This window comes from Dreissena polymorpha, chromosome 3 (assembly GCF_020536995.1).
Source record: "Dreissena polymorpha isolate Duluth1 chromosome 3, UMN_Dpol_1.0, whole genome shotgun sequence".
Taxonomy (NCBI): Eukaryota; Metazoa; Mollusca; class Bivalvia; order Myida; family Dreissenidae; genus Dreissena; species Dreissena polymorpha.
In genome coordinates, this window is record NC_068357.1 from 14,475,155 (window position 1) to 14,498,839 (window position 23,685).

The window sequence follows — 23,685 nt, forward strand, 5'->3', positions numbered from 1 at the left end:
CCACAGTTGGGATCGAATCCGTAACCTTACGGTTGCATGACAATAGGCGACCTAAAAACATCTAGAAATCAATTTAAATAAAACGTCAAAACTCAAATTGAATCATATTTAATAAATACTAATGTGAGCATACCTTGATTTGTATTGATCGGGTATACAAATGTTTCTTTTATATTATAATCACGTATATGTTATTTAGTTATACATGGGTGCGTTCAAACCTCAATATTAAAAAGATAACTCGTGTTTCCCACAGTCTGAAGTTTAAAAATATCAACGAAAAGGCATATGCTCAGTGGCTCGAAACAATCGTAGTGCAAAATTAATGGTTTTTGGTAAAGACGTGCCCGAGTTTAAATAGACCTCAAATAGTCAAAACCGGTCTTATATGTGCTGAACGGGTTCGTTTAAAGCAAATGTTAAGATAAAGTGTCTGGCAAGCTACCTGGGATTCGTATTTAGGAACTCCAACTGTAAATATCGTATAAATGGGTCATTCGCAATAAAGGCGACAGTTCTAATGGTTTTGAACAGAACCGCATACAGAGAGATATGAATTCCTTTTTGTTCTGAAGCTGTTTTCGGTGGGAAGGTACGGAAGGGATTCGGGATCTCAATATTTAAATTTTAAAATTTTAAAATGTTTAGCCCAGTTGGGTCGTTCTTCCTGATGAATGAATGCAGCAATTTAAAAGAAAGATGTTAGGCAAATGTTGTAAAGCTTAATTGAGCCTTTTACCGGACAAACTTTGCTTTATGCAATTTTCCCCCACAGCGCGATATAGACGGAAAATGCTATTTATAACTGTAAAAAATACCAGATTGTTTCCTTCTGCCAATGTCGAAAATCCCTTTGCTCATCCAGATGAAGTCCATCAGAATTGCAGCTTGTACACGCTGCATCTCGCCATTAAGTTTCACGGCGTTTTTTGGTTTTCCCGACGGACAACGATGAATGACAGAAACGGCTTACTGGAAGACGACACAGACAGAATTGTGTCGTGTTCTGAGAAAATATGGCTTAATGCATGTGCGAAAAGTGTCGTCCCAGATTAGTCTGTGCAGTCCGCTTTCATTGTATTTTTCGTTTGAATGAAGTCTCTTCTTAGCAAAAATCCAATTTACGCACATGCATTATGCCAAGTTTTCTCAGAACACGACACAATTGTTTGAGTTTTATGACGTTTTAACATGCAGTCCATTTTGCTGTGCATTCCATTTTGCTGTTAGTTTCATTATGATATACGCTTTGAATTTATGGCAAATTGTTGGTTCTGGGAACTACGTTCATGTATTATAAACATTTTTGACGTGGACTGTGTCCCGCATACATGGCCTATGGCCTAGATTTGTTGACTAATAAATCTGATAATTCAAAACATACAATTTAATCTCAAATAGTTTTTTTTTATTGACACGTCAAATAATATTATTGATTATGTTTGTTACTAAAATAAATCACTCTGTTCGTTTTGAGTTGGAGCCTGTTTGTATTCTACTCTATTCTAACGCATCATATCTTCTGGTCGTGAGTAAAAAAAACAACTCTGGCCTACAAGTATTATTTAATTAACAGTGAATCTGACATACAAGTCTTATTTAATTAACAGTGAATCCTCAACTGAATAGTAGTTTTCACATAAATCATGTTTATGATTATTTTATGAGAATTCTAAATATCGTTATATCGCTTTATTTTAATTGCATTCACTGCCATAGTACACAAAGCAGTATTTTACCTCTAGCCGACCATTGCTGTCCCCTTAGCGCACGCTGGAACAAGTGTTCTGACAGAGATCGGCACATTCTTATCTTTCATGACCGTGAACTATTCATTGACCTGACGAGACGAAGTCCATCGAATTCGCAAACTGGAGCGAGACATTATCGTTCACACGGGCATTTTCCGTGTTTGTTCCACTCTTTTTCGGCGTATCTGTGTTAAGCCAGCTCTTTATCTTACCTGACTTTTGTAAGTGTCCCATAAAATTCGAATGAAATTTCCCGCGGCTTAGTACGAATGAATACACTTCTTTTATTCCATTGGCTGATTTGAGTATACCACCAGAACATTGGAAACATATCCGCGTCTTTGTAACACTGTTTTACTGCATGAAACAATTTTATCTCTAATTAAAGGCTTAATAGATAGAACAGTTTCACATTCAATTCTCGACATCAATACAGTTTGTGCGTGAACCTTTTATTTTCAGAGGATTGCTTGCGCATAGGTACGGAAACGTATAATGGTACACCCCAATAATGTGGTCATGCCGGAATAATTTATATCGACTTACTGTGAAATAAAATGGTATGTCGACAAAGTTTTGTAGCTTTTCCTACGGAAACGTATATGGTACACCACAATAATGTGGTCATGCCGGAATAATTTATGTCGACTTACTGTGAAATAACATGGTATGTCGACATAGTTTTGTAGCTTTTCCCACCTTAATTCTACTCGTAATAACGACATTAAGTTGAAGTCTCTACGTAAATGTTTCCGGCTTTTCCCGAAAATATATTTGGTCGACATGATCTAAGTCGAAAAATCTACATAATTTTTGGCGTCATGCTCTTGTGAAAATGACTTGCCATCATAGTTTTAGTCGACACGATGAGTTATTTTTTACGCCATGGCACCTTTTTCATATCATGTCGTCGTAGAATTTTGACATCATCACTTTATTGCAACATTGGTTCCGGCGTCGAACAGATTTTTAGTTTCTGGTATATTCTTTCGAAACGCGCAAAACCTCAGACAGTCCATTTTTACATCAGGAATGCTTGGTATAAAGGTAAAAATAACATACACTGTTTGCAAACAATAAATATTAATGTGTTCGTTGGGTTTTATGAGCATTTAGAGAGCTTAAATCTCAATTGATTCATTTAGATATTTCTCTTCTACTAATACATGCAAAACGTGTGTTTAACGACTCACAACTTTTTTATAATTTCAGATTTGTGTGTCAGTGGCACTGATATATGTTGACTCATCGTTAGCTGTACTTTCAAATCAAGAAAGGGGTGTTTTGATTTCGCGTGATCACATACAGGGCTATACGCGTCCGGATATATGTGGATTTTTGCTTTTCCTTCACAACACTGCTCTCAGTTAGGGTCAACTGAAATGGCTACTGCGTAGGTTAGGGCTCAAAAGACGCAACGCGTCGTCTCCTCTTCCAGACGTTATACGAGCGATTCGTTCAGTATATAAAAGAGGGATGGCTGAATGTGGTTATACAACTATATGGAAACTGGTCAACACAACCACAAATGTCAAAGTAACCCAAGAAACAACAAGATGTGTATTGAAGGTAATTGATCCTGAGTGTGTTGCTTTCAGGTCTTCACATCGCCTGCGACGCAGAGTCTATACCAATAAAGGTCCTAATTTTACTATACACATTAATGGGTATGATAAGCTAAAGCCTTATGGAATTGCTATACACGGGGTGGTTGATGGATTTTCCAGATGCATATAATGGCTGGAGGCATGTTATTCGAATAACGACCCTCGAATTATTTCGGGCTTCTTTGTTAACGTTTTGAAACGGATTGGTCGCGTTCCAAGTCTGGTTCGTGGCGATGCAGGGACAGAAAACGTTTGGGTACGGGCTATGCAGATAGCGTTTAGGTTTAATGACAGACATAACATTTCTGGAATGAACAGTAACATGAATGGGAGATCCACTGGCAATCAAATAATTGAACATTTTGGGGTGAATTTAAGAGTCAGTTTTACTGGAGGAACTATTTTAAGGATATGGTAGACAGTGGCTTGCTTCGGATTGATGATCCTGTGCATTTAGAATGCTTGAGATTCTGTTTCATACCATTAATACAACATGATCTGAACTCTTTCACCCATCTATGGAATTCTCATCGGATTCGGCAGCAAAGACATGTGGAAGCACCAAATGGGATACCGATGGTAATGTACTACCAGCCTGAGGCGAATATAACCCGAAATTTTACATTTCGGCTTCCTTGCGAATTGGAAACCATTGATCGTATTCAAGAGAGATACTTTGTAAAGAAACCGCAGTTTGGGTGTAAAGATGACTTCATACCCGTCCTAGAACATGTGTGTGAAATGCAGCGGGAGCAACTGCCAATTCCTGAATCGATTGAAAGTGCGACTTCTTTTTTCTTGGCCTAGACTGAAATATTGGATGGTTACTAATTACATATGGAAAAAAAATGCTTAAAAAAATAGTTATATTTCGCAAATGTAATCGTTAAGTTAGTTTAGTTCAAGTAAGTTTCGTTTCGAGTTTTATTTACAATGTGTCGATAGGCAACACAAAATTGATATTCTTGTTATTGGAATTGAGCATAACGTAGAAAACTTTTTTTTTCTTTGTTAAATACATTCACTCATATTGTTGTACACATTTACAGACATTGCAAACTTGGTAAAAACAGATTAATCATGTTCTTAATTTCATTGTTAGATTGCAAAAGAATGAATAAAACGTCACCAACTGTTTGAAAACATGGCGGTTATTTAGTTATGAAATCCTCGTAAATTGTGGAATGTTCCTTTCAAAATATGGTTCTTTCAAAAGATTTATTAACATTTCTTTTCAAACTTCAATATATTAAACGAAATGACTGTTGTAAATCTTATATTTAATAATTACACGGGCGCAAATATATGATATGTTTGCTTTGTATTTTCTTACTTGAATTTCTGTTCCTTAAACTCTAGTGTACATGTATAAAGTACATGTTTCAAATAAATGTTCATACTGCAATGCGATCTTCATTTCTTTTAATGGTCAAATGATTCGTTTATGAGGAAATGGAAAATTATACAAATGTGACACAAAATTGGGCTATTTGTAGATTAATTTTAGGGCAAGTTAATGTGGTCGGTCTTTCTTCGTCGTCCGTCAAAATTTTCACTAAAGCGAAATCACCTACTCAGCTGTGTCAATAATACAAAAACATGAACAGTCTTCAAAGCTAGTACGGTTTTAGTTTGCTTTTATTTCCATATTATGTCCACATCGCACTTTATTTATCAAAATATTTTCAACAAGAGCTGTGTTTGTGAAACACAATGCCCCCTACTGCGCCGGTTTGAAGCCATATATTTTACCTTTGACCTTGAAGGATGACCTTGACCTTTCACCACTCAAAATGTGCAGCTCCATGAGATACGCATGCATGCCAAATATCGAGTTGCTATCTTTAATATTGCAAAATTTGACCCTTGACCTTGAAGGATGACATTGACCTTTCACCACTCAAAATGTGCAGCTCCATGAGATACACATGCATGCCAAATATCAAGTTACTATCTTCAATATTACAAAAGTTATGGGCAATGTTTAAGTTTTCGGACGGACGGACGAACGGACGGACGGACGAACAGACAGACTGACTGACGGACAGTTCAAAAACTATATGCCATCCTTCAGGGGCATAAAAAAGTTAAAATTTTCGAACGGACGGACGGACTGACGGCATATAGCAGTAGACTGACTGACGGACAGTTCAACTGCTATATGCCACCCTACCGGGGGCATAAATATTTGAATATTTGTTTACGAGCCCGTATAGTTTTATATGAGTTGTGATACACTTACCCTTTGACTTGCTCGGTCTATGTTCTGACCCTTTATATATAAACTCAACCGGATTATTAATGTGTTATTGAAAGCGAATTATGCATTTAATCGTCAATTATACGTGCAGGCATAATTGTAAAACGACAAAAATGCACGGCGAATATAAAAGTAACGCTTGACTTTAATGGCATTTTATTTTTCTTGCAGTTGATTACATAATTACAATTGCCCTATGTTTCACTAGTGTACATTATTCTGATTGGCTATAGTATATCATTTGACTAGGCTTTAATATTCAATGAAGCGAGCTGCCTCCACGAAGCGCACGAGGAAATCGAGCATCAAGCGTGGGACTACTTGGATTAATGATGCCACGTGCGACATGTACACAGTCGAAATGGAGGCGCTTGCTAAATTCATGCACCAATAAATCCCAAATTATATTGTCTTTTAGCCAAACCATTGTAAAACATATGCACATGCAGAGTGATAATTGTAATTACATGTAGAAGGATTGAAACGCTCGTATTTTCGCTTCGCTGATGTAAGTAGGTTAGTTTTGGTATTTAATTCGGCTTTATGCAAATTAGTTCCTCACAAAAACATGCACATTTTCAACTAGAGACAACTAAACACCCTACGTTTAAAAGACCAGAAAGCGCGTACAAGATAACACTTTAACAGCTGCAGTGAAGCATCAAGCAGATACTATAATAATGAGCATTAAAATCCGATTCAATAACAACTTTATTCAGAATTAACAAAAGTTGAGCTTTAAATCTTCGCATAGAAGCTAATAATTTAAATTATAAATCTCTAATTCTAAATATCAAATTTAAAAAGCTGATTTATAAAACAACATAACAGCTAATGAGTTTCAGTCTGTTCTTCAGTATCTATTCAGAAAAAGTAAGACAAATGAAAACAAAGTTAAGAACATGTCCTCAAACAACAAAACCAAGTAACACAAACAAGAGGGCTAAGAGGCCCTGGGTCGCTCACCTGAGGGAATGAGATGAAAAGAAAGACGATCGAATTAAACTCGTGTGCAAATAATTTAGGACATTTATATGACAAAGGCTGACTTCAAGTCAAGTTTAAGGTCTTCCAAAGTATTTAAGATAAGCATATATAGACAATTACCCGACCCCCTGGTAGACATGGTTACCCGACCCCCTGGTCGACATGGTTTACCCGACCCCCAGGTAGACATGGATTACCCGACCCCCTGGTAGACATGGTTTACCCGACTCCCTGGTAGACATGGTTTACCCGATCCCCTGGTAGACCTGGTTTTACCCGACCCCCTGGTAGACATGGTTACCCGACCCCCTTGTAGACATGGTTACCCGACACCCTGGTAGACATGGTTTAATGCGACCCCCTGGTAGACATGGTTACCCGACTCCCTGGTAAACATGGTTTACCCGACCCCCAGGTAGACATGGTTTTACCCGACCCCCTGGTAGACATGGTTTACCTGACTCCCTGGTAGACATGGTTTTTAATACTGATTGACCAGAACCATTTTACAACTCAAAAGTGTCAAGGAAACAAACGTTTTGACGAAAGTTCATGAAGATTCGGCTAGAAATGCAAGTTCTAGAGTTTTCACATGTTTGCATTATAAACAAAAATAGAAAACTGCCCCACCCCCTGTCGGCCAATTTTTGTCCCCACCTATCAGTACCAATTTCGAACTTGTCTGAAAATTCAAGTATACCTATTTTGTGACTAAGTTTCATAATGATTGGCAAAAAAAAGTGTTCACATGTCCGGAAAACTGCCCCGACCATGGCGACCATGTTTTCAACCGACCAGAACCATTTTCGAATTCAAGAAGCGACATATCATTTACACAAACATTTTGGCAAAGTAAATGTGACTTCTAGAGTATTCACAAGGTCTTTATTTTTTGACCAAGTGACCTTGTTTTCGACCCCGCATGACCAGTTTAGAACTCTATTGAGGTATGACTTGGACCAATGTCCTGACAAAGTTTCATGAAGATCGGACCTGAAATGCGGTCTCTAGTGTTCACAAGCCAAAGGTTCAAGACGGACACAGGTCGATCAAATATCACCATGAGCACTAAAGAGCTTATGTGAGCTAAACACTGGGCAGCCAATGTGTTGACATAGTCATTGAAATGACCAAAAGCTGTTGATGGACGGAGCGCTCTACTTTTCCGTCACGTGTGTGTGTGTGTGTGTGTGCGTGCGTGCGTGCGTGCGGTGTGTGCAAGCGTGCGTGCGTGCGTGCATGCGTGCGTGCGTTTATGTATGTATGTATGTATGTATGTGTGTGTGTGTGTGTGTGTGTGTGTGTGTGTGTGTGTGTGTGTGTGTGTGTGTGTGTGTGTGTGTGTGTGTGTGTGTGTGTGTGTGTGTGTGTGTGTGTGTGTGTGTGTGTGTGTGTGTGTGTGTGTGTGTGTGTGTGTGTGTGTGTGTGTGTGTGTGTGTGTGTGTGTGTGTGTGTGTGTGTGTGTGTGTTTGTGTGTGTGTTGTGTGTGTGTGTGTGTGTGTGTGCGTGCGTGCGTGCGTGCGTGCGTGCGTGCGTGCGTGCGTGTGTGTGTGTGTGTGTGTGTGTGTGCATGCATGTATGTATGTACGTATGTACACATGTGACCATATGAGCATCTTGGTACTTCTATATGTTTTAATACAAATTCAATTAGTCGCTGCTGAGTGCAGAAACCTAAAAGGTTATACCTTATAGTGCCTATGGTATCAAAGGGCAATAACTCATCGAATCAGAATGATTATCATTGACATGAATAACATTGTTTTGTAGTTTTATTCAAATGTTTTCAGAATTATAGAAATGGTTAAAGTTTAAAAAAAAAACATTTGAACGTCAATCATTTGGAGAAAAATATATATTATAAACATACATACACTATTGGCAATAACTCATCGAATCAGAATGATTACATTGACATGAATAACAGAGTTTTGTACTTTCATTCAAATGTTTTGAGAATTATGGAAAAGGTTAAAGTTAAATAAAGAAGAGCTGTCTCCATTGCATGACATATGCCCCCGAAAAATGCTTTGATAGAAGTTATTAGTATTTTTCGAAAGCTAAACGCTGATTTTGAAACCTAAACGCGGACTTTAAGTTCATGGTCAAGGTCAAGTCAAAGGTGTCAAAATGTGTGTGCGTGTGGTAAGGTCTTGTCCATATACACATGCTCACCAAATATGAAGGTTACATCTGAACCGACATAGAAGTTATGAGCATTTTTTGAAACCCTAATGCAGGTTTTGAAACCCAAACGTGGACCTTAAGTTCAAGGTCAAGGTTAAAGGGGTCAAAGTGTGTGTGCGTATAGAAACGCCTTGTACATATGCACATGCATACCAAATATGAAGGTTACATCTGAAGCGACATAGAAGTAATGAGCATTTTTCTAAAAAGTATGACGGACAGTCCGATCACTATATGCCCTCCTTCGGGGCAATAAAAATATCAAAAAAAACAAAAAAAAACATTTGACCTCCATCATTTGGAGAATAATATATCATAAACATAAAAACATTATCCTTGAAATGATATCCTTGCCAAATACATTGTGTTTATGGATAGGTGTAGAACCAAAAGAAAAGGTATAAGTGAAGGGTTGTGCCTTTCCTCAATTTGTTTTTTTAACTCATTTGTACCTATTATGGGTTTGCAGACAATAAAATGCAGTTATTACAGATTCCCTTGGTGCATATCAAAGGAATTACTTAATAATGAATCAAATTAATGACCTTTGACCTCAATGTGTGACCTTAACCTTAGACACTAGGATTATGGGTGTTGAATGTGAAGCACCCCCAGATGATTGAGAACAACCATGGCAAGTTTCATAGCTCTGACTCATGTGTTAATGGAGATAAAGCTCTAAACTTATATCACAAAGCATTTTTTTAAGATATAAAGGGCCATCACTCCATTATTAACAGATGGCGTACAATGCAATTTGGCGTGCATCACCCTCTTATACATTTATATACTCATACCAAGTTTCAATAGAATCCGCCACAGCACTTCCAAGGTATGGCTCCGGACACAAAAGTGCCGGACGGACGGACGGACAGCGCCAAAACAATATCCCGCCGCCTATGGCGGGGGATAACAAAGTCAAGATTAACAAAAGACATATCATGTTTAAACTTAAAAAAAAAATGTCTCTCAATTTGGTTTATCTAAAAGAACTGAACAAAAGTGTCACTATCTATGTAAAAGCCATACAGCACTAGTGATTGGATGAATCGTACTGAAAGTACTGAAGAACGCTCAATAGAACATTTGCGTTAAAAACTGAACTAAAAATGAGCAAAAATAAACAAAACAATATAGCACAATAAAAACTGAACTGAAATGTTATTTCACAGTAAGTCGATATAAACTAATCCGGCATGACCATATTATTTGGGTACCATATACGCTTCCATAATTTTTAAACAACGCCATTTGTCCACATACATTATATCGACTCTTTTAGTTAAATCGCCATGTCAACATTATGTTACTTGTAAGTCATCAAGATATATGCCGTCATACAGTAAACAACACAGAAACAGTTAAATTTACAAGACGGATAAAGGTTAAAATATCGTCAGAGATTTAGGCTCTTATGCCAACATGCGGGTTGTTTAAGTCTCTTATGTCGGCAAATCAACATAATTTTAGGCGTCATGCTCTTTTGAAAATGACATGCCATCGTAGTTTAAGTCGACATGATGAGTTATTTTTGACGACATGACACCTTTTTCATATCATGCCGTCATATAATGTTGACATCATCACAGTATCAGGGTGTACCATATACTACGGAAACGTATATGGTACACCCCAATAATGTGGTCATGCCGGAATAATTTATATCGACTTACTGTGAAATAACATGGTATGTCGACATAGTTTTGTAGCTTTTCCCACCTTAATTTTACTCGTCATAACGACATTAAGTTGAAGTCTCGACGTAAATGTGTCAGGCTTTTCCCGAAAATATGTTTGGTCGACATGATCTAAGTCGACAAATCTACATAATATTTGGCGTCATGCTCTTGTGAAAATGACTTGCCATCATAGTTTTAGTCGACAAGATGAGTTATATTTTTGCGCCATGACACCTTTTTCATATCATGTCGTCATAAAATTTTGACATCATCACATTATTGCAACATTGGTTCATGACTTCCGGGCGTCAAACAGAATTTTAGTTTCTGGTATATTCTTTCGAAACACGCAAGACCTCAGACAGTCCATTTTTACAGTAGGAATGCTTGGTATAAACGTAAAAATAACATACACTGTTTGCAAACAATACATATTTATGTGTTCGTTGGGTTTTATGAGCATTTAGAGAGCTTAAATCTCGATTGATTCATTTAGATATTTCTCCTTAACTAATACTTGCAAAACGTGTGTTTAACGACTCACAACTTTTTTATATTGCAGAGTTGTGTCTTAGTGGTACTGATATGTGTTGACTCATCGTTAGCTGTACTTTCAAATCAAGAAAGGGATGCTTGGATTTCGCGTTATCACAAACAGGGCTATACGCGTCTGGATTTATGTGGATTCTTGCTTTCCTGCACAACACTGCTCTCAGTTTGAGTAACCTGAAACGTATACTGCGAAGGTTAGGGCTAAAAAGACGCAACGCGTCGTCTCCTCTTCCAGACGTTATACGAGCAATTCGTTTAGTATATAAAAGAGGGATGGCTGAATGTGGTTATAAAACTATATGAAAACTGGTCAACACAATCACAAATGTCAAAGTTACCCAAGAATCAACAAGGTGTTATTGAAGGTAATTGATCCTGAGGGTGTTGCTCTTAGGTCTGCACTTCGCCTGCGACGCATAGTCTATACCAATAAAGGCCCTAATTTTACTAAACAAATTGATGGGTATGTTACGCTAACAACTTTTGAAATTGTTATACACGGGGCGGTTGATGGATTTTCCAGATGCATGTTATGGCTGGAGGCATGTTATTCGAATAATGACCATCGAATTATTGCGGGCATCTTTGTTAACTTTGTGAAACGGATTGGTCGCGTTCCACGTCTGGTTCGTGACGATGCAGGGACAGAAAACGTTTAGGTACGGGCTATGCAAATAGCGTTTAGGTTTAATGACAGAGATAACATGTCTGGAATGAACAATTACATGACTGGGAGATCCACTGGTAATCAAAGAATTGAACGTTTTTGGGTAAATTTAAGAGTCAGTTTTACTGTGTTTTGGAGGAACTATTTTAAGGACATGGTACACAGCGGCTTGCTACGGATTGATGATCCTGTGTATTTAGAATGCTTGAGATTCTGTTTCATACCATTAATACAACATGATCTGAACTATTTTACCCATCTATGGAATTCTCATCGGATTCGGCAGCAAAGACACATGGAAGCACCAAATGGGATACCGACGGTAATGTACTAGCAGCCTGAGGCGTATGGAACCAGATAATTTTTAATTCGGCTTTCTTGCGAATTGGAAACCATTGATCGTATTCAAGAGAGATACTTTGTAAAGAAACCGCAGTTTGGGTGTAAAGATGACTTCATACCCGTCCTAGAACATGTGTGTGAAATGCAGCGGGAGCAACTGCCAACTTCAAAATCGATTGAAAGTGCGACTTCTTTGTTCTTGGCCTTGACTGAAATATTGGATGGTTACTAATTTCATATGCAAAAATATATGCTTAAAAAAGAAAAGTGGTTATATTTTGCAAATTTAATCTTTAAGTTAGTTCAAGTGAGTTTGGTTTCGAATTTTATTTACAATGTGTCGATGATCAACAAAAAATTGACATTCTTGTTATTGGAATTGATCATGAAGTAGTTAAACGTTGTTTTTTTTCTTTGCTAAAATAAATTCACTAGTATTGTTGTACACATTTAAAGACATTGCAAACTTGGCAAAAACAGATTAATCGTGTTCTTCATTTCATTGTTAGATTGCAAAAGAATGAATTAAACGTCACTTATTGTTTGAAAACATGGCGGTCATTTAGTTATGAAATCCTCGTAAATTGTGGTAAGTTCCTTTCAAAATATGGTTCTTTCAAAAGATTTATTAACATTTCATTTCAAACGTCAATATTTTAAACGAAATGACTGTTGTAAATCTTATATTTAATATTTACACGGGCACAAATATGTTTATTTTGTATTTTCTTACTTGATTTTCTGTTCCTGAAACTCTAGTGTACATGTATATATTACATGTTTGAAATAAATGTTCATTCTGCAATTCGATCTTAATTATTTTTTTAATGGTCAAATGATTCGTTTATGAGGAAATGGAAAATTATTAAAATGTGACACAAAATTGGGCTATTTGTAGATCAATTTCAGGGCTAGTTAATGTGATCGGTCTTTCTTCGTCGTCCGTCAAAATTTTTACTAAAGCGAAATCACCTACTCAGCTGTGTCAATGGCTTCAACCCGGCAAAGTAGGGGCATTGTGTTCGTGAAACACAATGCCCCCTACTTTGCCGGAATGAAGCCATATATTTTACCTTTGACCTTGAAGGATGACCTTGACATTTCACCACTCAAAATGTGCATCTCCATGAGATACGCATGCATGCCAAATATCGAGTTGCTATCTTTAATATTGCAAAATTCGACCCTTTACCTTGAAGGATGACCTTGACCTGTCACCACTCAAAATGTGCAGCTCCATGAGATACACATGCATACAAAATATCTTCAATATTGCAAAAGTTATGGGCAATGTTAAAGTTTTCGGACGGACGGACGAACGGACGGACGGACTGACGGACGAACAGACAGACTGACAGTTCAAAAACTATTTGCCACCCTTCAGGGGCATAAAAAGTTTAAGTTTTCTGACGGACTGACAGACGCCATATATTTGACATTTGACCTTGAAGGATGATCTTGACCTTCACTTTTCACTACTCAAAATGTGCAGCTTCATGAGATACACATGCATGCAAAATATCAAGTTGCTATCTTCTATATTGAAATAGTTATGGCCAATGTTAAAGTTTTCGGACGGACGGACAGACGCCATATATTTGACGTTTGATCTTGAAGGATGACCTTGACCTTCACCGTTTGCCACTCAAAATGTTCAGCTTCTAAAGATACACATGCATGCAAGATATCATGTTGCTATCTTGAATATTGAAAAAGTTATGGCGAATGTTAAAGTTTTCGGACGGACAGACGCCATATATTTGACATTTGACCTTGAAGGATGACATTGACCTTCACTTTTCACCACTAAAATGTGCAGCTCCACGAGATGCACATGTATGACACATATCAAGTTGCTATGTTCAATATTGAAAAAGTAATGGCCATTTAAGTTTTCGGACGGACGGACGCACACACTGACTGACGGACAGTTCAACTGCTATATGCCACCCTACCGGGGGCATAAAAATTTGAATATTTGTTTACGAGCCGGTATAGTTTTATATGAGTTGTGTCTACTTGTGATACACGTACCTAGATTGGTCTATGGTCTGACCCTATATATATTGTTATTGAAAGCGAATTATGCATTTGATTGCCAATTATACGTTCAGTCATCATTGTAAAACGACAAAAATGCACGGCGAATATAAAAAGTAACGCTTGACTTTAATGGCATTTTATTTTTCTTGCAGTTGATAACATAATAACAATTGCCCTATGTTTCACTAGTGTACATTATTCTGATTGGCTATGGTATATCATTTGACTGAGCTTTAATATTCAATGAAGCGAGCTGCCTCCTCGAAGCGCACGATGAAATCAAGCATCAAGCGTGGGAGTACTTGGATTAATTATGCCACTCGCGACATGTACACAGTCGAAAAGGCTCTTACTAAATTCATGCACGAATTAATCCAAAATTATATTGTCCCTTTGCCAAACCATTGAAAACATATGCACATGCAGACTGATAATTGTAATTACATGTATAAGGATTGAAACGCTCGTTTCTTCGCGTCATCGATGTAAGTAGGTTAGTTTTGGTATTTAATTTGGCTTAATGCAAATTAGTTCCTCACAAAAAATGCACATTGTAAACTAGAGACAACTAAACATCTTACATTTAGAGGACCGGAAAGCGCGTTCAAGATAACACTTTAATAGCTGCAGTGATGCATCAAGCAGATACTATAATAGTGAGCATTAAAATACGATTCAATTTCAGATTTAACAAAAGTTGAGCTTCAAATCTTCGCATAAAAGCTGAAGTTTAAATTATAAATCTCTAATTCTAAATATCAAATTTAAAAAGATGATTTATAAAACAACATACCAGCTTATGAGTTTCAGTCTGTTCTTCAGTATTTATTCAGAAAAAGTAAGACAAATGAACTAAAGTTAATGACATGTCCTTAAACAACAAAAACAAGTAACACAAACAAGAGGGCTAAGAGGCCCTGGATCGCTCACCTGAGGGAATGATATAAAAAGAAAGACGAGTTAAACTCGTGTGCAAAGAATTTAGAACATTTATATGACAAAGCTGACTTCAAGTCAAGGTTAAGGTCTTCCAAAGTATTTAATATAAGCATATATAGACAATAACCCGACCCCCTGGTAGACATGGCCCGACCCCCTGGTAGACATGGCCCGACCCCCTGGTAGACATGGCCCGACCCCCTGGTAGACATAGTCCGACCCCCTGGTAGACATGGTCCGACCCCCTGGTAGACATGGTCCGACCCCCCTGGTAGACATTGCCCGACCCCCTGGTAGACATGGTCCGACCCCCTGGTAGACATGGCCCGACCCCCTGGTAGACATGGCCCGAGCCCTTGGTAGACATGGTTAGCCGATCCCCTGGTAGACATGGTCCGACCCCCTGGTAGACATGGTTTACCCGACCCCCAGGTAGACATGGCCCGACCCCCTGGTAGACATGGTTTACCCGACCCCCTGGTAGACATGGCCCGACCCCCTGGTAGACATGGTTTACCCGACCCCCTGGTAGACATGGCCCGACCCCCTGGAAGTCATGGTTTACCCGACCCCCTGGTAGACATGGCCCGACCCCCTGGTAGACATGGTTTACCCGACCCCCTTGTAGACATGGCCCGACCACCTGGTAGACATGGTTTACCCGTTCCCCTGGTAGACATGGCCCGACCCCCTGGTAGACATGGTTTACCCGACCCCCTGGTAGACATGGCCCGACCCCCTGGTAGACGTGGTTTACCCGACCCCCTGGTAGACATGGCCCGACCCCCTGGTAGACATGGTTTACCCGACCCACTGGTAGACATGGCCCGACCCCCTGGTAGACATGGTTTACCCGACCCCCTGGTAGACATGGCCCGACCCCCTGGTAGACATGGTTTTTAATACTGATTGACCAGAACCATTTTACAACTCAAAAGTGTCAAGGAAACAAAAGTTTTGACTAAAGTTCATGAAGATTGGGCTAAAATTGAAACTTCTAGAGTTTTCACATATCTGCATTATAAACAAAAAGAGAAACTGCCCCATCCCCTGGCGGCCAATTACCCCCCCCCCCCCCCCCCCCCCCCCCCCCCGTATCAGTACCAATACCAATATCGAACTTGTCTGAAAAATTAATAATACCAGTTTTCTGACTAAGATTCATAATGATTGGCAAAAAAGTAATTTTAAGGGTGTTCACAAGCTTCTTTTACTACATAAAATATATGGAAAATGACCCCATGGTGGCCATGTTTTTGACGGACCATAACCAGTTTCAAACAAACTATACATATAGAGAAAACTGCCCCTGCCCCTGAAAGCCATATTTCCCCACCGATCTTGACAATTTTCGTACTCGTCCATGATTTAAATAAAACCATCGCAAGGTCTTTATTCGTTGACCAAGTGACCTTGTTTTCGACCCAACATGACCAGTTTAGAACTCAGTTGAGGTATGATTTGGACCAATTTCCTGACAAAGTTTCATGAAGATCGGACAAGAAATGCGGTCACAAGGCAAAGGTTCACAACGGACACAGGTCGATCGAATATCACCATGAGTACTAAAGAGCTTATGTGAGCTAAACACTGGGCAGCCAATTTGTTGACATAGGCATTGAAAGGACCAATATGTATGTATGCATGTATGTATGTATGTATGCATGTATGCATGTATGCATGTATGCTTGTATGTATGTATGTATGTATGTATGTATGTATGTATGTATGTATGTATGTATGTATGTCTGTATGTCTGTATGTCTGTATGTATGTATGTATGTATGTCTGTATGTCTGTATGTCTGTATGTATGTATGTATGTATGTATGTATGTATGTATGTATGTATGTATGTATGTATGTATGTATGTATGTATGTACATATGTGACCATATGCGCATCTTGGCACTTCTATATTTTTAATACAAATTCAATTAGTGGCTGCTGAGTGCAGAAACCTTAGAGATTATACCTTATAGTGCCTATAGCATTAAAGGGCAATAACTCATCGAATCAGAATGATTAACATTGACATGAATAACATTGTTTTGTAGTTTTATTCAAATGTTTTCAGAATTATAGAAATGTTTAAAGCTAAAAAACAACAACATTTTAACGTCAATCATTTGGAGAAAAATATATCATAAACATACAAATATTATTTTCAATAACACATCGAATCAGAATGACGAATCAGAATGATTACATTGACATGAATAACAGTGTTTTGTACTTTCCTTCATAAAGAAGAGCGGTCTAAATAGGATGACATATGCCGCCGAAAAATGCTTTGACAGAAGTTATTAGATTTTTTCGAGACCTAAACGCTGATCTTGAACCTTAACGCGGACCCTTAGTTCAAGGTCAAGGTCAAGTCAAAGTTGTCAAAAATTGTGTGCGTATGGTAAGGTCTTGTCCATATACACATGCATACCAAATATGAGGGTTACATCTGAAGCGACATAGAAGTTATGAGCATTATTTGAAACCCTAACGCAGATTTTGAAACCCAAACGCGGACCCTAAGTTCAAGGTCAAGGTCAAAGCGGTCAAAATGTGTGTGCGTATGGAAAGACGTTGTACATATACTCATGCATACCAACTATGAAGGTTACCTCTGCAGCGACATAGAAGTTATGAGCATTATTTGAAACCCTAACACAGATTTTGAAACCCAAACGCGGACCCTAAGTTCAAGGTCAAGGTCAAAGCGGTCAAAATGTGTGTGCGTATGAAAAGACCTTGTACATATACAAATGCATACCAAATATGAAGGTTACATCTGAAAGTACTGAAGTACGCTCAATAGAACATTTGCGTTAAAAACTGAACTTAAAATGAGCAAAAATAAACAAAACAATATAGCGCAATAAAAACTTAACTATATAGGATCTTGCATGAATGGTCGTTTTGTATTGAATTTATTAAACGAGTCATCTAAATGAAGATAAAAACGAGGCTTAAAACATGACCAACAAAATGCTTTAAAACACACATGTATTCCCCTCCGTGCCATATAGAGGAAAGGTCAATATCTATAACGAAGCAGCAATGCGGTCATTGTGTGTACCTGAGCATGAGAAGTAGGTCTGGACGAACAATCGTGTTTTTTGTTGTTGTACTCAAGCAGTTACATTAAATTATTAAATAAAGGCAACCGACGCGGAAAACATTAAAAGTCGCACATACTGGACAGATATGTCAAATGAGGCCATGTTTCTTTTGATTATTTTGACAGCGCGTACGAATATCTTTTAAGTGATTCGGCTAATTTGCATTGTTATATACTAGTAAACGAAATTGAGCATTACGTTATTTCACTCCTGGAGCGTCAGTCATGTTATAAAAAATGTTATTTCACAGTAAGTCGATATAAACTAATCCGGCATGACCATATTAATTGGGTACCATATACGCTTTCATATTTTTTAAACAACGCCCTTTGTCCACATAAATTATATCGACTCCTTTAGTTATATCGCCATGTCAACATTATGTTACTTGCAAGTCATCAATTTATATGCCGTCATACAGTAAACAACACAGAAATAGTTAAATTTACATGACGGCTAGGTTCAAATATCTTCAGAGATTTAGGCTCTGATGCCAACATGCGGGTTGTTTAAGTCTTGACAACTTATCTTATGTCGACAAATCAACATAATTTTAGGCGTCATGCTCTTTTGAAAATGACTTGCCATCGTAGGTTTAGTCGACACGATGAGCTATTTTTGACGACATGGCACCTTTTTTATATCATGCCGTCATATAATGTTGACATCATCACAGTATCAGGGTGTACCATATACGTTTCCATAATATACGTTTCCATACTTTCCCACCTGAATTCTACTCGTCATAACGACATTAAGTTGAAGTCTCGACGTAAATGTCTCCGGCTTTTCCCGAAAATATATTTGGTCGACATGATCTAAGTCGACAAATCTACATAATTGTTGGCGTCATGCTCTGGTGAAAATGACTTGCCATCATAGTTTTAGTCGACACGATGAGTTATTTTTAAGCCATGAAACCTTTTTCATATCATGTCGTCGCAGAATTTTGACATCATCCCATTATTGCAACATTAATTCATGACTTCCGGCGTCGAACAGATTTTTAGTTACTGGTATATTCTTTCGAAACACGCAAGACCTCAGACAGTCCATTTTTAAAGCAGGAATGCTTGGTATAAAGTTAAAAATAACATACAATGTTTGCAAATAATAAATATTAATGTGTTCGTTGGGTTTTATGAGCATTTAGAGAGCTTAAATCTCGATTGATTCATTTATATATATATCTCTTCAACTAATACATGCAAAACGTGTGTTTAACGACTCACAACTTTTCTATATTGCAGATTTGTGTCTCAGTGGCACTGATGTATGTTGACTCATCGTTAGCTGTACTTTCAAATCAAGAAAGGGATGTTTGGATTTCGCGTTATCACATACAGGGCTATACGCGTCTGGATATATGTGGATTCTTTCTTTTCCTACACAACACTGCTCTCAGTTTGAGTCAACTGAAACGGATACTGCGTAGGTAAAGGGCTCAAAAGACGCAACGCGTCGTCTCCTCTTCCAGACGTTATACGAGCGATTCGCTCAGTATATAATCGAGGGATGGCTGTATGTGGTTATAAAACTATATAGAAACTGGTCAACACAACCACAAATGTCAAAGTAACCCAAGAAACAACAAGGTGTGTATTAAAGGTAATTGATCCCGAGGGTGTTGCTCTCAGGTCTGCACATCGCCTGCGACACAGAGTCTATACCAATAAAGGTCCTAATTTTACTATACACATTGATGGGTATGATAAGCTAAAGCCTTTTGGAATTGCTATACACGTTGCGGTGGATGGATTTTCCAGATGCATATTATGGCTGGAGGCATGTTATTCGAATAATGACCCTCGAATTATCGCGGGCTTCTTTGTTAACTTTGTGAAACGGATTGGTGGCCTTCCACGTCTGGTTCGTGGCGATGCAGGGACAGAAAACGTTTGGGTACGGGCTATGCAGATAGCGTTTAGGTTTAATGACAGAGATAACATGTCTGGAATGAACAGTTACATGACTGGGAGATCCACTGGCAATCAAAGAATTGAACGTTTTTGGGTAAATTTAAGAGTAAGTTTTACTGTGTTTTGGAGGAACTATTTTAAGGATATGGTAGACAGCGGATTGCTTCGGATGATCCTGTGCATTTAGAATGCTTGGGATTCTGTTTCATACCATTAATACAACGCGATCTGAACCCTTTCACCCATCTATGGAATTCTCATCGGATTCGGCAGCAAAGACATGTGGAAGCACCAAATGGGATACCGATAGTAATGTACTACCAGCCTGGGGCGTATGGAACCCGAGATTTTTCATTTCGGCTTCCTTGCGAATTGGAAACCATTGATCGTATTCAAGAGAGATAAGTTGTAAAGAAACCGCAGTTTGGATGTAAAGATGACTTCATACCCGTCCTAGAACATGTGTGTGAAATGCAGCGGGAGCAACTGCCAATTCCTGAATCGATTGAAAGTCCAACTTCTTTGTTCTTGGCCTTGAATGAAATATTGGATGGTTACTAATTACATATGCAAAATATATGCTTAAAAAGTGGTTATATTTTGCAAATTTAATCGTTAAGTTCGTTTAGTTCAAGTAAGTTTCGTTTCCAGTTTTATTTACAATGTGTCGATAAGAAACACAAAATTGATATTATTGTTATTGGAATTGATCATGAAGTAGTTAAACGTTTTTTTTTCTTTGCTAAAATAAATTCACTCATATTGTTGTACACATTTACAGACATTGCAAACTTGGCAAAACAGATTAATCATGTTCCTCATTTCATTGTTAGATTGCAAAAGAATGAATGAAACGTCACTAATTGTTTGAAAACATGGCGGTCATTTAGTTATGAAAGCCTCGTAAAGTGTGGAATGTTCCTTTCAAAATATGGTTCTTTCAAAAGATTTATTAACATTTCATTTCAAACTTCAATATATGAAACGAAACGACTGTTGTAAATCTTACATTTAATATTAACACGGGCGCAAATAAATGATATGTTTATTTTGTATTTTCTTACTTGACTTGCTGTTCCTGAAACTGTAGTGTATATAGTACATGTTTGAAATAAATGTTCAAACTGCAATACGATCTTTATTTTGTTGAATGGTCAAATAATTCGTTTTTGAGGAAATGGAAAATTATTCAAATGTGACACAAAATTGGGCTATTTGTAGATCAATTTTAGGGCTAGTTAATGTGATTGGTCTTTCTTCGTCGTCCATCAAAATTTTCACTAAAGCGAAATCACTTACTCAGCTGTGTCAATATTACCAAAACATGAACAGTCTTTAAAGCTAGTAAGGTTGCTGTTTGCTTTTATTTCCATATTATGTCCACATCGCACATTATTTATCAAAATATTTTCAAAAATGTGAAATATTTGGTTTATATGGTCCGATATAGATCGGTCTATGTTCTGACCCTATATATATATATATAGATTATAATAAATTATTAGATTATATATATAATATGTATGTATTAATATATACAATTGTCTGCATTCATTATTTCGGTTCCTTATCTAAAAGTCTTAAAAAAGCATTTTCGGACTTGATGTATATATTAACAACATCCGTACAAGCTTAATTGTAATCTTCATTACTTGTATTTGCATATCTTTATCATCAAAAACCCACGTTAAAGGCATATCATGAATGTCGTTTATCTATTTAGTCATTTTTTCATCAAACATTTAGTTTTCTCTACTATTTTAGAATCGGATCTACCTAATAAATATACGCGAAATATCAAAGGGTAGTGTAAACATATTACAGCGGGTATTTGTGATATGTTGTTAAATAGAGACAAGCTATTATATGCAATTAGTGTATTTAAATGACCATTTACGAATTTGGATCAAACCAATGCGATGGTATTTCTTGATAAGCTGCTTTTGTGGGTGACCGATGGCCGATTTTGTATCGCAGTAGCATCTTTTACCGAAATGAACCAGATTACCGATTGAACCTGAACAATTAATGTAAGATTGAGATAGCAATTGTATTCATGGTCGTACAAAATAAAAGTAATCTTTAAAGATAGAACGTGATTTATGATAAAGGAAACACCATCCAGTTCAAAGTGGCGAGTAAATTTGACTTTGACATTGGCTTAGGGGAAAATGTTTTGTAAAATAAGAAACTGTTTAATCTTTGTAGGTCATTTGAAACTGACTTTCATGAATCTTATAAATATTCCATGTCGTATACAAAATAGCTTACTGAAAGAAAAGAGCCCTTAACTAAGCATATGGTCGAGTAAACCACGTGTACCGTAATTTTAAAAAAGGTTCTCGTTTTAATGTCCAAGCAGATGTGCAATTATTATTTTTTGATACATTTTATTAACAAACGCCAAGCATCCTATTCGAATATGTAATTGACGTGAGAGAATCGCAAGTTATAAATTATCTATATGACTATAGGAAGCACACCGTTTCAGTCTTAAAAATGTTTAAATTCTTGTCATTCAAAAAAGTTATGATTTGTTCAATAATAAACAAGAAACATGTTCTGAAAAATAAAGTAGTTACTAGATTTACCAGAAGTCACCTCCTGTACGTCGATAATCCAAACTGTGTAGGATAATTCAAACTGAAGAAAAAATCGCGACAGAAATAAAGACCCCAGTCATTTATTTATAAGAACACGTTTATTTAAGGTAAGTTTTGACATAATAAACGTTTCTTTTTGATAAAATGTTATTTTCCGGATACAATGCTCTAATTACCCCATAACAATTGAAAACAATTAAATCGAAATAAAATGAATATGTTTGAAAATCTGGAAAAAGTAAATGAAATTGTCGAAAGTTTGAAGCCGAAAACAATTATAATCGAATATTTTTTTTATGTTTTAATGCTTGGACTTATGTATTTACCTTTAATATATGTATTTACAAAATTTGATTTGCGTAAATGCTCGAAAACGCAATATATTCGTATTTGTTTGGGACAAGAATATACCAATTGGATAATGACCTAACTAGTGTATGGATAATTCCAAACTAACATTAGGAAGTCGATAGATAATGGCCAAACTGCAAGATGTCTTTATGTAAAGCTCTATGTAAAATAAAGACTCTTGTAAAATATTTCGAGATTTATTTAATTGCTGACAACAAAAACATTGTAGCACAATGTTTAACAATCTTCATAAAAATGATTTCGTTTTCTTTTCATGTAAAAGAGAAGATAATTGAAAACTGCAGATGTTATTATTGTACAGAGTTCTTTAAAGGCCTGAAAGAAATACTAATCCATAACACAACTTACTATTACATAGCAAAATTAAAAATTAGAGAACTTACCTTAGATGAAACAACCGGCAATTATATTATCTGACAAAAATATATGCTGATATTACTCCACAAAACATAGATGAACAACATCAGCAACTCGCTATTTAAAATGGCGTTATCAAAGTGATAGAAAAAGTTAATCAAAGTGCCTGCCCATCGCCCCGGCTCTAAAACTATTTGTCATCAGTTTAAAGGAGCGAATCGACGGCATTTCCCTATATAATGAAATATCAAATATTCACAATTACAAAAAGTCCAAATTGTATTATCATAAAATCGGAAGAAATAA

General features: G+C 37.1%; 1 protein-coding gene across 2 annotated transcripts in view; it reads right to left on the minus strand.

Annotated features, from left to right (window-relative positions):
* The window catches only part of LOC127873085 (uncharacterized), a 309,934-nt gene that overhangs the window by 2,187 nt on the left and 284,062 nt on the right, over nucleotides 1–23,685 (minus strand). Inside the window, exons 1-2 of one of the 2 annotated variants that reach the window (XM_052416701.1) lie at nucleotides 1,740–1,856; nucleotides 819–972 (exon numbers count right to left, since the gene is read on the minus strand). The exons of the other annotated variant lie outside the window; for it this stretch is intronic. Of the exons in view, the coding sequence (XP_052272661.1) occupies nucleotides 819–903 (85 nt within the window). The 5' untranslated portion in view covers nucleotides 904–972; nucleotides 1,740–1,856. Of the gene's footprint in view, nucleotides 1–818; nucleotides 973–1,739; nucleotides 1,857–23,685 lie in introns of those variants that run through there. 2 annotated transcript variants of the gene reach the window in all.